General features: G+C 40.5%; 1 protein-coding gene across 2 annotated transcripts; it reads right to left on the minus strand.

Annotated features, from left to right (window-relative positions):
• Positions 1-442: 442 nt before the first annotated feature.
• Positions 443-13,921, minus strand: hnrnpl2 (heterogeneous nuclear ribonucleoprotein L2). 2 transcript variants are annotated; one of them, XM_084063752.1, is made up of 14 exons: positions 13,789-13,921; positions 11,720-11,835; positions 11,169-11,406; positions 9,683-9,770; positions 8,911-9,005; positions 8,694-8,766; positions 4,785-4,817; positions 4,389-4,466; positions 3,691-3,947; positions 2,620-2,741; positions 2,218-2,419; positions 1,655-1,712; positions 1,366-1,476; positions 443-1,050 (listed from the first exon to the last, which is right to left on the minus strand). In XM_084063752.1, the coding sequence occupies exons 1-14, from the start codon at positions 13,864-13,866 to the stop codon at positions 992-994; spliced, it is 1,608 nt and encodes a 535-aa protein (XP_083919878.1). In that variant the 5' UTR covers positions 13,867-13,921; the 3' UTR covers positions 443-991. The 2 variants fall into 2 exon arrangements, with proteins under 2 accessions (XP_083919878.1, XP_083919877.1); XM_084063751.1 differs by having other exon boundaries at positions 11,169-11,436.
• Between the last annotated feature and the right edge of the window lie 2,334 nt (positions 13,922-16,255).

A 16,255-nucleotide genomic window follows, 5' to 3' on the forward strand; every position in this document is an offset into this window, starting at 1 on the left:
CTGGATACAGTTCACTGTATGCAGTTTCCGTATCCACTCTAAAACGCAAGGGTGTTGTTTTTTTTATTATTGTGTTTGCTGCGAATACCACTGCAGATAGCATACTCTACCATACAGATTGGTTAACATTGTATTCATTGCAAATTCAAGGTTTAAATAAAAAACACTTAAAGGATGATATACTGAGCAGTTTATCATGCTCTGCAGGTCATACCATTTCCAAATAATGAATTAGTGATGGACTTTCCAAAGACTGGGCCATCTCAAAATGCATTAGTCATGTAACATTAATCCACTTAAGACATTTGATGCAAAAGTCACCAATTGTGTCATACCAGATTTCCCTCGGTTTTGAAATCAACAATTCTAAAAACATTCACATTATGGACAATTTAAAAAAGCATGACAATAAGCATCTTAAAAATAAGGCCATAGAGTGAACTAAGCTTCAAATCGTATTTTATTTTTCTTACAACAAAAGAAACTCCTACTACATAGTATCATGGAGGCGCAGTACTGAAATTGTAGCAATAATAATAAAATAAAAAAACACATTCAACAAGGGAAAAAATAAAATAAAAAAGCTTCAAAATAAACACTTCTCATACAAAAGTTACAATTGCCATTTATCCATCCAAGCATAAAAACAGATCTCTGAAATATTCTATTTAACACTCCGAGCTTTTGTATGATTATAAAGTAAAAAGGACAACTGAATAATACAGACACACCGACGCCTTATAAACCACACCTGGACATGTTGAATGGGCAGACTATCTTTTCAAATGCTGGTCAGATTTGGATTAAAGTCTGTTTGGTGTGACGAAGAAAACAAGTTTGCAGCTGGCAGGGTTTGAACGACCGTGCAAGGCCAGTGTCCTTTCGCAGGTTGAAATCTTTTGTGTTTTGTACATCAGTTTGCACCAGGTGGGTTTGGTGAAAAGTCGTGGTCTAAGTGGGGGGTGGGGTCCTCTGCAGCCACAGAGCATGCTCAGTTGGCATGCTGAACAGTGGAGAAGCACAGCTTCAGGGTGTATGGGTACGGACCAGCTGTGAAAAAGAAGGGGGGAGGGTGATCATTAGAGACTTGTATTGCACAATGGAATCGTCATCTTTGTTTAGAATTATAGCTAAACTGGATACACATGAATGGCAAACCAAAGCTAGAATACTCCCACAGCCAGCTACTCCCTGAGATTAAAGGAAAGTTCCACCCTAAAACACTTTGCAATGCTATAAATGCACAAATCATTCTATGTGATGACAATTGCAGAGTGCACAGAACGTCAATGTTTGCATCTTAGGAAAATGAGGCTAGTGGTTATGGCGCAATTCCCCTTCAGGGCGATAAGTATGTGTACGTACTTGAGTTCTTCATCTGATAGTGGTTTATCAAGCCCAGCGCCTCCATGGCATCATTGATGGACTCCCACTCCAGCAGGCCTGATGCACTGCGCTCACTGGGGGCAGCACCACCTGGTGGTCAAACAGCACAGTCACAGGGATTACTGACTACACAGAAAATACTCTCCTTTGCATTTTACATGTTGCACAAAATCTAGGACCCATCTGTAAGATTTCTGCATAGCACTGACATTTAGTCATTGCCGAACTAGTTAACAGACACAAAAGTAATGTTGGTTAAAATGCTTACTCTTTCCCGTGAACAGTTTGATGTTTACTGGATTCTTGACACCAATTTCTTCACAAATCTGTAAAGAAGGCAATCAGTTAATTGACAGTTTCCAAGCCATAACGTAAGATTAATTAACAAAATAAATGTAATTAATTAAAGAGTCATGTGAACTCACATCCAGAAGAATTTCAATATAAACAAATGTGTGTACAATTTAAATGAGATATTTATGGCTACAGCCTTTTATTACCCAATTCTTTCACAAATAAGAGAATTGCAAATTAAATCAAATTGAACAATGGCCTAAAATAAACTAGTATCTCCACGTGAGACAGAGGTGGACAAACTGGGAAACATACTCCTCAGAAAGACATTGACGAATATTTTCTCTTTCGATTAAAAAAAAGGAGCCTCTAGCCATATGGAAACTGCATTAGAAAGTTTGGTGAGCTCAATATTATTGGTGATTAACTTTTCAGCTCTGAATACTCTCAATCTGACTCATCGTAAAGTATATGTCAAGTATATGTATGCAACGTATGCTTTTTAGATCTCTGCCCCTTTCGGTTAGACCCACAGACCTGCGAGAAGATTTCTGCTGAGGAGTCGGGCTGGGCGTTAAAGAAGTGCAGCACATTGCTCGGGTGCTGGATGCGGTTCTTGGCCGCTTGCTCTGGAGATGTGAACCGGTTGTTTCTGGAGCCATGGAAGTCTTTGAAGCTGCTGGAACCATCATCCAGCTCATAGCACTGTCCTGGCATGATGGCCTGCTGCTTGGACACACTGGAAGGAGGATTAGATTTAGCGATTGTCGACATTACAAGAAATCGGCAGTCAAGGAAAAAATAAATCTAGGTCAAGCCTTCTTTCGTGTACGTAAATCTGAGCAGGAACATAGCTTCAAGCGGTATGATTTAATTAGCAGTCTTCTATCTGTTGGCAGAGACTGCCTGTCATTTGTCACAACCAGTAATTGTACATACCACACATTGAGTTTCTGTCCAAAGAGGAAATTGTTATTAAGGTGAGTGATTGCACGGTCTACAGCATAGCAGTCTCCCATCTCCACCATGGCTGCTCCAGGTTTACTCTTCATAAACTTCACCTACACAGACAAAGAGCGTAAGTTAACAGTGATACAATAGCAGGTCACATGGGTCACATGCTCCCAGGCACCAGCAGCAAGGCATGACGGCTGTGTAATCAGACTGAATACAATAGGCGAGACAAGAAATGACAACATGTCAAGTGACTGCTTAAGTTGCCAATTGTCTAAATGATAAAAACCAAGCTCAACCTCTGCGACACCTCATGAAGATTCATATTCAAGGGTAGTCTGATAAGTGTATTTCTGTCCGGATGTGATTTAACAGTCATGTCTTTACAAATATTTTGACCACTATTGAATACCGTAGGTCCAAAAAACACATTTCTTCAACAGTGCGATTATACAAATTACAAACGTCCCCGAATGTATTAGAACAGTCTTTCATGGACATCAATGAGTCAGAAACTATTGTTTTGAACATCCTATACACAAAATGCAGTCTTAACATTAGTAGTAAACGGCTTCCTAGCTATGCCAAGGTATGAAACTCTAAAAAGCAGTTTCACTAGTGTCACTTATTTTTTTCTTCAAGCCACCATAGGCATTTCTTTGAGGCATTCTGCTGCCACTGAGACAAATTTTGCCAAATTAAACCTCTACTTTGTATGTTATAACAGGTCTCCAATTTTAAACATACGTAAATCCTACATTGGTGTTAAGTGACTGTAACGCCCGGGATTCGAACCCAAGTCTCCCACGCTGGAAGGACACTAGAGCCAACCATTTTAAGCACTACCTTACAGGTGTGGTATGGGAATGTAATCTAGTCTGTACTCTGAATAGGGCTAGTTGTTGCGAGTATTTGTCACTTCACAATTGCACATGTGAAATTCATTTACCCATCTTAACCAAACCAATAGACTTTATATAGCCCATTTTACAACGCAGTTACCTTCTGTGCATAACAGACATACTGTATTATCCATGCATCACAAATGGAACCTACCCGCTCCACATTGCCATAGAGACAAAAGACATTGAAGACACGATCAGCATTCATCTTGACTGGGTCCAGGCCGTACACCATTACAACAGGCGAGTCTGCATGGGCACCATACTCGCCAGGAGGTGGCGGGGGAGGGCCGTAGCCTGGCCCTCCCCCATAGCTCCTCCCACCGCGCCCTCTCATTGGTGGTCCCATACGGCGACCCTCATATGGAGGGGAGCCGTAGCTCTCGTCGTAACCACCATGGTAACCGCCAGCTGAGGAATCAAAAAGACAAAAAGCAGATTAGACGAGGAGAAGATCTAAAGCATATGTATTATGTATGAGCAATATAATACTTATGACTGCATGGGGGGCAGACCATTTCTAGCCGACGGTTTGAAAAAGGTCAGTCTTAAGCAAAGTCATATACTGTACATCAATACTATCAAGAGGACAACATTCTTGCCATGTATTTTCATTCCTTGGGAGAAAGCTCACCATCAAAAGTTGCCATAACATATTCAAGATTGAGATACAAGAGAAAAATATCTTTGCATTCTACAGCAAAATCCTTAAGTGTTAAATTATCAATTTCTAACTAAAAATGTACAAAAAGTGCATATATAGACCCTTCTGGATCAATGTCTACACTCCACAGTTAAACACTGAGGAATCCTCTCTGTAGGAAATGTGTGTGACTGTATGGCTGGTCTTACCGTACTCTGGGGGGTGATCTCCCAGCAGAGCAGGCTGCCTTGCTCGTTTGTTGGGATTGGCATTTACTCCATCTCCATCTAAAAAGGAGAAAAAGATGGAACGTTTAAGTGTCATATGACCAGTAGCGACAGAAAACAGAAGACTGCTGGGATGTAAGCATTTAGAATTGAAGATTCATTGGGGTCTAGAAAAAAAAAGACCACAAAGGATCATGGCAGAAACTGCACTACATGGTAAACTAGAAAAACAGTTACAGACTATGAATTGGCTTGAAATGGCAAAACAGAAATGTTATGGGAGAAGGCAGTATTGTACAGCTAGCCAAAAATAGCAACAAAGGATATCGCATTAAATGCCTAAAATGGGGGAGATGAAACAGTAACTCAAGTACACACCTGCACTGTTTCCATTGCCCTCTGCTTCACCATCTGTACAGGTACACAACAACCAAACGAATAAAAACAGGCCAGGTTAATTCAATTGAAAAGTTACAAAGTACATTGATCCTAAGCACTTCATTTTCACTACCACTTTCCTACATATTCAAGAAAATGAGGATGCCAATAAATACAACACTACACTAGCATGGCAGTTAAGGGATAGTGCCAATAAGTTAAGACATGGGTAGAAGACCCAGCTAATTGTAATGCTGCTTTAATTCCACACGGTTTTCTATTTGGCCTGTTCGACACTTAAGTAGGCTCACCCCCCCCCCCCCTCAAAATACACAATCAGAGCCATTATGTGTCATTTGTTATTTTTTGACCAATGGCGGAGGAACAGATAGAACATACAAACATAATGGCCAATGTTAGTCACATATTGACAGGAAAAACCCACAACCACCCCCCACCACAATACAGAAAGACAGAAAGAGTAAGCCTGTATGGGGAAAAAATGGTTAGGTCAGTCTTGTATGGCCATGGTGAGTGCTGGGGGACTGGCGTAATCGTGTGGTGCTGTGCTCTGTGCAGTCGTGCTCCCTAGGTGAGGGAGGGCTTGATTTACTTACTGCTTGCTTACAAACAGTGGGAGTGGGGAAGACATTTGCTTCAGAAGTAGTTGGGCAGTAGTTCCATCAATGTCCACCAAATTCATTTCATCCCATACTCTTATCCATTCCCTCGTTCGCTGAAAGAACCCGCCGGGGGGGTTCTATCAAGATGTGGGCCATTGCTGGCAGGTTGGTTAATCGGTCCATGCTAACTTCACTGGTAGGCTGCCATAGAGCACATTTCAGATGGGGGAGCTGGCTCCTCTTTGTAAATTGCCAAACCTGTATCACATGGAAGGTGTTAAAAATCTGCACTCAGAAAAAAAAATAGAGCTATACAGGGATGCATGTAGCAAGAAAAGCACATGGGAGGGAAAGATGAGGAGAAAGAGGAAAGGGGAGCTCAACCTCCACATAAGTGTTTGATAAGCCTGACTTGAGTGTGCTAATGCCTGGTGGTGTCAGCAATGTTCGGTCTTCATCAGTTGTTCACTCCAATGTGACTGGCTACAACTTGATGATCAGTGGTGGTGGTGTTAAGTCATCTATTGGATCAGTTGGTGGTACAGCATCAGGAAGTATTGGAAGGAGGGAATGTGTTGCTTGAGTGTTTAGTTCTTGTGTCAGCAACTCCAATGTGACTGGCTACAACTTGGGATCAGTGGTGGTAGTGCAAGTCATCTATTGGATCAGTTGGTAGTACAGCATCAGAAGTGGAGGTAATGTGTTGCTTGAGTGTTTTGTTCTTTAGCAACTGAAGAGGAAAAACGAAACAAAACACACAGCCCTTCCCGCCAACAACAGTAAACCGGTAGAGCAAGAACTTTCCCAATTGACTTGTGAGTGAGTGAGTTCAGTTGTTGCAAGGTTTGTCACTAGCTTGGTCTTTACATGGATGGATGTTATCTTTATGGTGTCCCCCTTCCTTCTTTGGACTGGTATCAGTCTGTAATGTTTCTCCAGGTGTTTATAGGTGGCGAAAGCTGTGGTCTGTTGTCAGTGTGTCAGGCACATGTGCCACCACATGGGTGTGAAGGAGCAGTGGAGGAAAGAAGAGGGTGGGAGAAAGGTGGAGGACACAAGCATAGCTTGGTATCCCACAGTACCAACAACCAAACTCCTCACCCTCTTCAATAGAGGTGTGTGGTACCATAAAAACGGTAACGTGGGTGTCTTCATGGCTTTGTTGTTGCGATGCAGAGATGAGAGGTGTTGAGGGTGGATGAGGAGTCATCAGTCCTACAATATGTTGCATGAGTGGAGACTATGTCCTCTCCCTGTGTCTGAAGGGACCATGGGACTTCTGTACAAGGGTGGATGTGTCCCCGCGTAAAACGGAGATACTTGAGGTGGTGGCGGGTGTTGTCAGTGCAAATGTGTCTGCCTCTCCCTCTTGAGACAAATTTCAGTACATTTTACTTTGCGAATACAGCGATTCAGACATTTTGGAAGACATGGAGACTGGCATGGCTTCTGTTGCAGGAACCCCATACTGACCATGGTCTCCTTCACTATTCAGTCCTTTGGCAAAGAAGCACTGCACTAGACTGACAGAAGAAAAAAAATAGTGGAAGAGACCAAGACCTGGCTGTGTGGCTAGGACATTTGTTTTAAAGTTTTGGGCTTGAGAATAACAGTTTTATAAGCACCAGTCGGAACTACCTCTGTGTTCAAGGGACAATTTTCAATTCAGTGACTGAAATAAATATAAATGTATTGTAGAACACTTTCAAGCCAAACAAAATATGTTTAGTGCTAAAACAAGAGCCTCAGGAATATAAATCACGTAAGTGTGCGTGAAGGACATTCACCCTGACCGCAAAGTAACCAGACCACATTTTCGTCTTTCGTGTTGACTTTCGGTAAGTCTTCCTAGTCAGTTCCTATAATTGGTAGTAATAAAAGTATTTTCCTCCTTTGCAGAGCTGTCACATACAGCCCCACCCCCTCGGAAGAAAGACAGACTATGTCTGCGCTAGTAGATCGTCTTTTTTCGGCAAAGAGATTTAGTGCAAGGGACAAAAGGAACGGGCCTAGTATAGGCCCCTGGGGGATTACATTCAACAAGGTATAAAGGGTGTTCCACAAAAGCCGGCCACATGGCTGTACATTAAAGCCTCCGTAGCCGGCTACTTTTCTACTGTATTTTTGATACATCATTTTATATTTTGTAATGAACTGTGCTTCTTCTGCACTGTCTCTGGTGAGACAGAACTTGCACATAGAGCAGGGTGGCAGTAAAAATATACAATATTGCATTGGGATTAATAGGTTAGGCAATCCTGATAATTAATACAACAGAATGATGGATAAATAGGCACAACTTGTGTGAAAATTATATTAATGGTCTAAAAACGTTCTTTTATCATGTTAGACCTCGCATGCACGTGCACAGCTGGTTACTTTTTCGACCGAGCTGGACATTGTGTAGACTAGTGGAACACCCTGGGTATATAGGATTCAAGTGGTTCATTAAGTTGCTAGGTATGTTTAAAACCTTTTTAGAGTGTCACCAGAAATTACCTTTCAGTCTCACCCCAAAAAGTCTCATTCCAAACAATAGTGTCATGTTGGCAGCCCGACGTGGTTCTGTCAACATGAGCTTAGATAAGGCCAATATTGTCATTGTGCCAAATGACATTGCTTGCTGCCAAGAAGCATGACAGTCGTGCTTTGCATACCTCTGGTTTGACTGAGGGAGTCTAACGGAAGAATAGTATAATTTGTGTTTTGGATGGATATGCACGGTGTAAATTCAACTGTCCTACCTTTAACTACATATAAAACATTACTATGCTCAATTAGCCTGCAGGTAAAACAAATGTTTTAATGTCTGTATACATTTCCATTTTGAAATTGCATTCTTACACCTTTGAGTGCAGGCTGATAGACCAATAGTTTCGTAAATAGAAAAGCCAATTTTGTGTCTTCAATCGCCAGTACTTATAAGAGTGTTAATCTCAATGTCCATCATTTTCCCACATACTTTCAAGACATATGCCCGTTGCCCAACATAAGACTTTAAGAAGGCCCCCACAGCCACACTTCATTCATAATGCCACAGTAGTTCCTCTGGGATGGTATGACTAGGTAGTCAGAATTCTCTGAAAATTGGGACCCAAATCAAGCATAATGCTAAATTTTGATGCATTCACTATGTTGTGGCATTGTGAAGGAAGAGTTTCCCAGCCTCCATGGTTCCAGAAAAGCCCCCACGGTGGCAGTAAAGAAGCAGAAGGTTATCTTTTCACCAAAAACATGGGTGTCTGGTGCTTATGAGTGTATGAACGCTTTGCGTGTGAGGATTTACCTGGACCCCCCAAGTTAGGGTTGGTGTAGTCCCAAGTGTCCTGGTCATTCTTGAAGACATTCAGACGAGTAGGCTGTGGGAATACAAAATGTGTTACAGAAACTTGCTCTCATACACACAATCAACTAGCTAGTGGGGTTGCAGTTTACATGACTGGCATGTATGACATGTTAAAGTAGCATGTTTGTGAGAAAGGGCCATATTTTGCAGCACTCACCTTGGCATACTCAATCTTGAGTGTGCAGCAGCCGGAATAGATGTCAGCTCCATTGAGTGAAGCTTTAGCCCGTTGTGCACTCTGCACCGAGTCAAATGTAATAGCGGAGTTAAGGAAGTGAAAACAGAGCCACAGGTATACAAAGAATGATCAGTCAATAGCTTAACATTGTGACTAATTGTGACTACTGGTACATATTTTTGTCCCCAGCCGTGTCTGTAGCAATCAAACTCTAGTCACGTCCTCACTGCCAAGATGCCTTGTGAGCCATACTTGTTGTGATAAGATTGAAATAGATACTAATGCAGGTGGTTGTACACAAACAGTTGTTGGCCAAGAATACATGCAGACAAGATTGTGACAGTCGTCAAGGACTGGTTTTCGAATCTGGTTTAGCATGGATGAGCAAAAGGATTACCCCAAGATCTCTGCACAACAACAAAAACTGCCTTGCGGTTATTGAGATAGGACAAATGCGCAGGTATGATAAATATGTCAACAATATGTCAACAAGAGCATGCTACCATACAGTGACATGGTGATGTATGACATCATGCCAAGTTGCAGTTGATGTGGTTGCCAATGAGAAACCATAGTTTGGCACACTTATATCTGCTACTGGCAAGCTACTCCTCCTGCAGTTTTGATATACATACATCAACCAGTTTTCTTTGAAACAATCAATTTATTTTGGGTCCAAGTATCACCAAATTTGGTACATATAATCCTTGGTGTTATGTGACATTTTAAATGGCTCTGATTGTAAAAGGATATTCAACCATGGCTTGGACACCATTCTTCCTGAATATGACAATTCTCTGGACTGGGCCGCAGTTGTTGCAGATAGTATAGAGGACATCCTGTGTGTAAAAGCACAATCAAAGTCAGCAGCAGTTGAGTGGAAAACAGCAGCAAAATATACAGTCAAAGCATGTATCCTTTAAACATTCGTTGTGATCACAGACTTTAGGCCTGGGTGACAGGGCAATCAACATTAGCAGGCATAGATGACTGGAGGGGAAATAAAGGAAATGCATCCAATTTGTTCATGCAAATGTTCCCTCAGCTGCACAGTGGTAGAAGTACTACTCAGATTTTCTAACTTATCTTTTTTTTTTTACTTTCTTTTTATTCTTTTTTCTTAGAGCAATTTATGTCATGTTGGGCATCACATATACATTAAATGAGTACATTTCTGGTATAGTTAACACTCTTTTTCTAACTTATCTTAACGCAAAAATAAATGAATATATCGGTTATTTATATTTTACATTGTTATTATTGTTACTCTCAATCTGTCAAAGTCAGGACTCGAAATAAACTTTTTTCACTTGGTAGCACTGGTGCTCCAATAAAAAAAAAAAAAGGAGCATCAATATGTAATTGATTTTGGAATGAATAAAAAATATAAAGCTGAGCGGTTTACAAGTAACATAAAATGGTGAAAGTCGCCTTAAATACACCACCACCACTGGGTCTTTATGCAGTCACTGAGGGGAGGAGGACCCCTATACTGATTTCAATCACATCTTCACCCGTGTTTTTTTCCCTCCTCACCTTAATAGCCTATTTGGACAATATAACTCTAATTTTTAAGTTATAACATAATTGTAGATATAACATGACATTAAATTGGCCATATTATTGCATATAGCCTACTCGTCTTAGACTTTTAATGTGCACATCGAACAGGCTTTTTTGCATCGTCAAATACATTTCTCAATAGGCTAAACATTGATTCTGAATATTTACAACAGTTTCAAAACTCATGCTGAAATATACCAGCCGTGAGTTCCTATGACTCACGGCTATGTGCACCAAGAGCTACTGGCAGCTCAGAGGGGAAGGTTTGTTATTCCGGATGGCAGGGAGCTCTCATTTTGGTTCATTCGAAGTGCCGTTTTGATCACACCACAGCAATTATTTGCAGTCGCAAAGGTGCTCCAATTACATTTTTAGGTCGCACAGACTTGCATCACCGGCTGCACGGCCAAGACAAATAGCTCAAATTCCAGGTGACAGTTGTACCTCTGTTTAGAGTGGTGTGTGTAATGCCATACTGTCATTGTGTGCTCATATTATATTTGTACGCCTAAGCTACCTTGAAGTCCATGATGTTGTAAGTGTATGCCATGCATCTACTTTTTCCCTGCGTTATAATTGCAAAAACAATTAATGTCTCTTATGCAAGTGATTATGAAAATGAATCTAAATAAATATATATATATTGTTTAAATAACATAAGAGAAATTGTTTACCGAGGTGATTGGATAGATGGGATTCATGATGGTGAGCAGCAGGACATTGTTGACACTCCTGGAGTCGTCAGAGTCTCCTGGTCTGGAGATCTTCTGGCTGGTGGAGTAGTTGATAAAGGCCGGATGGCCAGCAATGTACACCTGGTTGTCTGCCGCGTAGGTCACAGCCGTGGAGGAGCCGTTCATATCCTCATACTCAACTAGTGCCTGGCGTTTCTTCGGCATCACCACCACATAACTAGGGACATCAGAGGAGCCACTCAGGTTTCTAATTCAGGTTTAGAATACATAAATGATATTAAACAGACATCCAGCAATGTAACATGATACATAATGGTCCTTGTGGTGTTTGGAAACTAAAATCAAAAATGGCTAACTAACTAGGTGTGCCAGTTTCCTGGTTACCACCTGAAAGGCTGACATTAAAATTGTTTGGTATGATTTTCCTACAGTAACTTTTTTTTAAACATTTTTCAAAGGGACGAGGAGATCTGAGCACTCAAATGTGGAGGAGGGGAAGTATAGTTTAAACTTCTTTTTTTTTTAATTACCTGATGGCTCCAAACTCCTGCAAGGCTTCAACTAGGTCCGCTTCGGTAACACCATCCACTAACCCCCGGATGTGCACCACCACGGACGGGAGAGTCTTGTGGGGGTCCTCATAGCCCTTCAAAAGAGAATTTCTCAGAACTTCAAATACATCGATCCAAACCATATTTAAATATGAGCAACATCAGCCAAGCTGCCTTGGGGGTAGTAAAAGTAAATAACTGGTACTAGTAGGCCTTAATGGCAATTATTTACGGCAAGTCTTTTTGCATAATTGTCATAATAGTTTCCATGTTGGAAAATCATCTTCCAGATCTAAAAGCATACAAAGCATAGTCAGAGGTTTTTAAATATATAATTTAATTAAATATGTCAGTACATTATTTTTATATTGTAAGTTATTTGTCATATCTGTCATGCAATGTTTGATTATGAAGGCAAACAGAAATAAAAATGCTATTCCAATGCCAAAAAACACAATGAAATCGCTAATTGCAATTATTTGTGCGACAATTAATCGTCAACGTAAATGTTGTAATCCTGACAGCCCTAATAACTGGAACAAAAAAAATCTAAAAATTCTAATTTAACCATGTGTTTGATTGAAGTACTTTATTTAGAAAGACATGGAAACAGTACATGGAGTACAATTCACAATACACTGTCCTCTAAACCAGGAGTCTTCAACAGGGGGTCAGGGACCCCTAGGGGTCCCCTACTACAGGGGGTCCGCCAAATCTGTGTGATACGATTTTTACCTTAACCACTTGAACCCTAGCATCCCTTTTCTGAGGAGAACTTAATAGGCCAAAAAATAGCAGATCTACAAGCTCACAACTCATCACGCTGCTAGGCTTTGTGAGCTCGTAGATCGGCTTTATTTTTGACAAAGACGTATTAGGTGTAGAGGGGAAAAGAGCAGACCAAGTAAATAAAAAAAGTTGAAACACAATTGTATTCAATATAGAGGGAGTCCCTGCTTCATCTCTCTCAGCTAGGGGGTCCATGGCCTGAAACGCTGAAGACCACTGATGTAGTGTGCAAATGGGTCTCTTTAAACCCTTTCAAAGTGGCATAAAATGTGTAGGGCCCTCATGCTACCAAACAAACGTAGCAGAAACGCCTCAGGTCATACCGTTACTAAGGGGGAGGGGAGGGTAACTGGGTGCGTTGCCGCTTTAGGTTCACAGCGAACCGTGTGAACCACTCAAAAACTAACCGTGGACTAATGTGCTGTTGTGGCCCAACAGAACACAGAACCCACGGGTAGTTTAGTAGATTTAAAACGAATGCAAATCGCCGTATTTAAAACGACCCCCTTTACAACAAGCACCCGTTTAAACGCTAGCATCAGTGTTGCCATAACTTTGTGAGAGAAATAAGCAACCAGGTCTAGGAAAACAAGCCCAAAAGAAACAACGAGGCCATTATCAAGCCCTGACCATGCATCGGCTATTTAATTATTTTTAAAAGCCAATCTACAAGCTCACAACGCGTCGTGAGCTTGTCAATCTGCCAATTTCAAAACTCTTTAAATAAAATGTGGAATATGTTTTTGAAACATTCTAAACCCACAAATGCTCCCTGGCACAAAACATGAAAATATTTGAGAACTACCGTTTTAAAAAAAACACACACATTTGGAATAGTCTAAAATAAGCGAGTTCACTTTAGAACCCCCCCCCCACAAAAAAAAAATACCACCATTTTTTACAAGTAAATTTAGCCCAAAATCGCTTGTAATAAGCCGACATGGCAACGCTGGTTAGCACGTATGCTAACGGAACAAAGCACTATCGTATGGCGTGGCCCAGCGGCTAGCCCTTTTTTCATTCAAAACAAACATAGGGAGTATATCGGCGAATACGTCTCGGTTACAAAAAGATGCAAACAATAAACGTTTAAAGTGCGTATTCATTTATAATGTATTTTAAAAAACTAAAAGGAAATGAATTAGTAGGCGGGGGGAGGGTAGCCTCGTACAGAGAATGAAGTGTGCGTGGCTCCAAACGCAGTGCACATTTACGGACATATTTTTTGTATGTTTGCAGTTCTTATAAATTACACTTACTGTGGACATTCCGTCAGTTTTCTGTCTTTTGGTCGCCCGACCGTCCTCACTGTAATAACGGCTCGTTGCGGTAGCCATGTTGAATGTCCTGGTTAAAAAGGATGGTTGGCTTGTAATGACGAGATGAAATGAAATGGCCGGAAAAGTCCTTAGGAAAGAGAGAGCTCCGCTGTCCACGCCCTCCACGGTCTGTCCCAAGCCCTGATAGGCTGACAACCCCCTACGTCAGTCTGCACGTGACGTGTAGTGCGAACCAATAGGGGAACTCGAGATAGCTTGGCACAGAGCCTTCTACTAGATGGCACTGGCTTGGCAGTGTGATCAGGGTTGCCAGATCTGCTTATTATAATTTCCCCACAATATTTGATTTGAAAATAACCGATCTCCAAGCTCACAATCTGCTATTTTCAAATAGCTGATGTAAGTGTTAAAGTGTTCATGTGGGCCATAGTCGCTTCTTTTGGGCTGGTTTTCCTAGACCTGGTTGCTTGTTTCTCTCACAGAATCTGGCAACACTGAGTGTGACGCTGCGATTCGACGAAGTTGCAGTTGATGTGTTTTTATCTATGGTTTGATTTCAGCAGTGGTGTAAAATAACTAAGTACATTTACTTAAGTACTTTGTGTTTTTAGTTTACTTTACTGGAGTATTTCCAATTTTCTGTATTTTTTACTTCTACTCCATTAGCCTACACCTCAGAGTAAAATATTATACTTTTAGTCCACACCAATTATTTGAAAATTGTAGTTACTAGTTACTTATTATTATTACAAAAAATACATTACCCACTGCAGCCCTATATACATTTAACATTTTGGCCATTTGAAAATAGCCAATCTACAAGCTCACAATGCCTTGCGATGTATTGTGAGCTCATATCTGCTATTTTCAAGATTTTTATACATTTGAAAACTTGTGAAATGGGACATTCTGCATAATGAGTACTTATACTTTTGTACTTTAAGTATATTTTGATACCAATACATTTGTCATTTTTGTAAAAAAAAAAATGTGAGTACTTTTTCCACCACTGTATTTGGTCAGTATTTCAGTGGCTCTCAAACTCTTTCATGTCAAGGACCCCCTATAATAATACCTGAAAAGATGTTCTGTTGGGGACCCCTGGAACAGAAGATTTGTGTTAAAGTTTTTTATTATTATTTCCAAATTTAAAATGCAAATATGTGTATATGGACTAGCGCAAGTGAAATGATTGTGACCAGTAATGTACCCACCTTTCATGCTGTAATGAGGAATTCTATGTATAGATTTATGTGATTTATGGACTCGAGAATGTGTTTATTATGGCCTTACAGGGATCACACCGAGTGATACAAGGTATTCTTCTTGCTTCTGGACACAGTGGAGGCTATATATGTTTTGAATTGATCTGGGCTTTATGGATTGGAATCAGTCTGTTACTCAGGCTATCTCTTGTTGTCTGTTTTGTATCTCTGTTTTTATAGACCAGTGTTACTTTTGACAGCAAATTCTGATTTAGTCGAATTAGTCTTTAGAATAACACACCATTTAGTTTTAGACCTATTTTAGTCTTCTGAAATTGTTTAGTCTTAGTCTATTAGTCGACTGAATATCAAAACCTTAGTCTTTTAGTCTTAGTCGACAAAATTAACACTGAATATTGTGTCTGAAATAAAGTTTATCATCATCATATACACATAACAAATAACGCTTATTTTATTTTACACTTTGGCTATTCAAAAATAGCAGATCTACAAGCTCATAGCGAGCCACCGAGTGCCGCGCTATGAGCTTGTAGATCTGCTATTTTTGCAAAATCGTGAAAAACATTTGTCAAATGTAAACACATTTTGTATTTTCAAAATGTAGCGTTTCCCCCCCCCCCGTGTTTTGGTTACTTTATTTCGGTTTTAGGGTGGGTAAGGGTTAGGGTTAGGTTATTTGATTCTTATTTTTGCCTGATTTTACCAATTTATTATCAAAAATAAATAAAATGAATTATTCTTTTTTTATTTTTTCAAAAAGTGGGGGGTATGAAATCACGGATCTGTGAGAGTGAGGGTGTCGCGTACGCACAGTTAATGGCCGTGACGCCCCTGCTGGCTAGTGTACCTCGGCTTGCTCTTTTAGCTAGAGTCTGGCTAAAAGAAAAAAAAGAGCAAGCCGGGGTAGAGAGTTCATGTTGTTTCTTGTTTGAACTATGTGGTTGTAAAAAAAAAAAGACCTGTTCTAAGAATGCTTCAATAACCTCTAGTATTTAAGAGCGTATACCTTGGAATGCCACTGTATGGTAGCATGCTTCAGTTGAAACGTTTCTCATAGTTTAAAATGAATGACCTCAAGGCAGATTTTTGTAGCAGAGCTGTGGGAGATAATCCTCCTCTTGATGCACCTGAAAACCACTCCTTGACAATTAGCATTACCAACCGCAGCAGTGTGGCTGGGATTGTTCACATATTTATTGCTATTTAACTTACATCTACCT

The sequence above is a fragment of the Gymnoscopelus microlampas genome (genome assembly GCF_963454915.1).
Source record: "Gymnoscopelus microlampas genome assembly, chromosome: 8".
NCBI lineage: Eukaryota > Metazoa > Chordata > Actinopteri > Myctophiformes > Myctophidae > Gymnoscopelus > Gymnoscopelus microlampas.

Coding starts and splice junctions, on each gene's coding strand:
- hnrnpl2 (XM_084063751.1), bottom strand. CDS start 13,866: ATGGCTACCGCAACGAGCCGTTATTACAGTGAGGACGGTCGGGCGACC. Junction 3,948..4,388: donor AGATCACCCCCCAGAGTACG/GTAAGACCAGCC, acceptor TTGATTCCTCAG/CTGGCGGTTACCATGGTGGT. Junction 1,051..1,365: donor CTATCAGATGAAGAACTCAA/GTACGTACACAT, acceptor TCTTTTTCACAG/CTGGTCCGTACCCATACACC.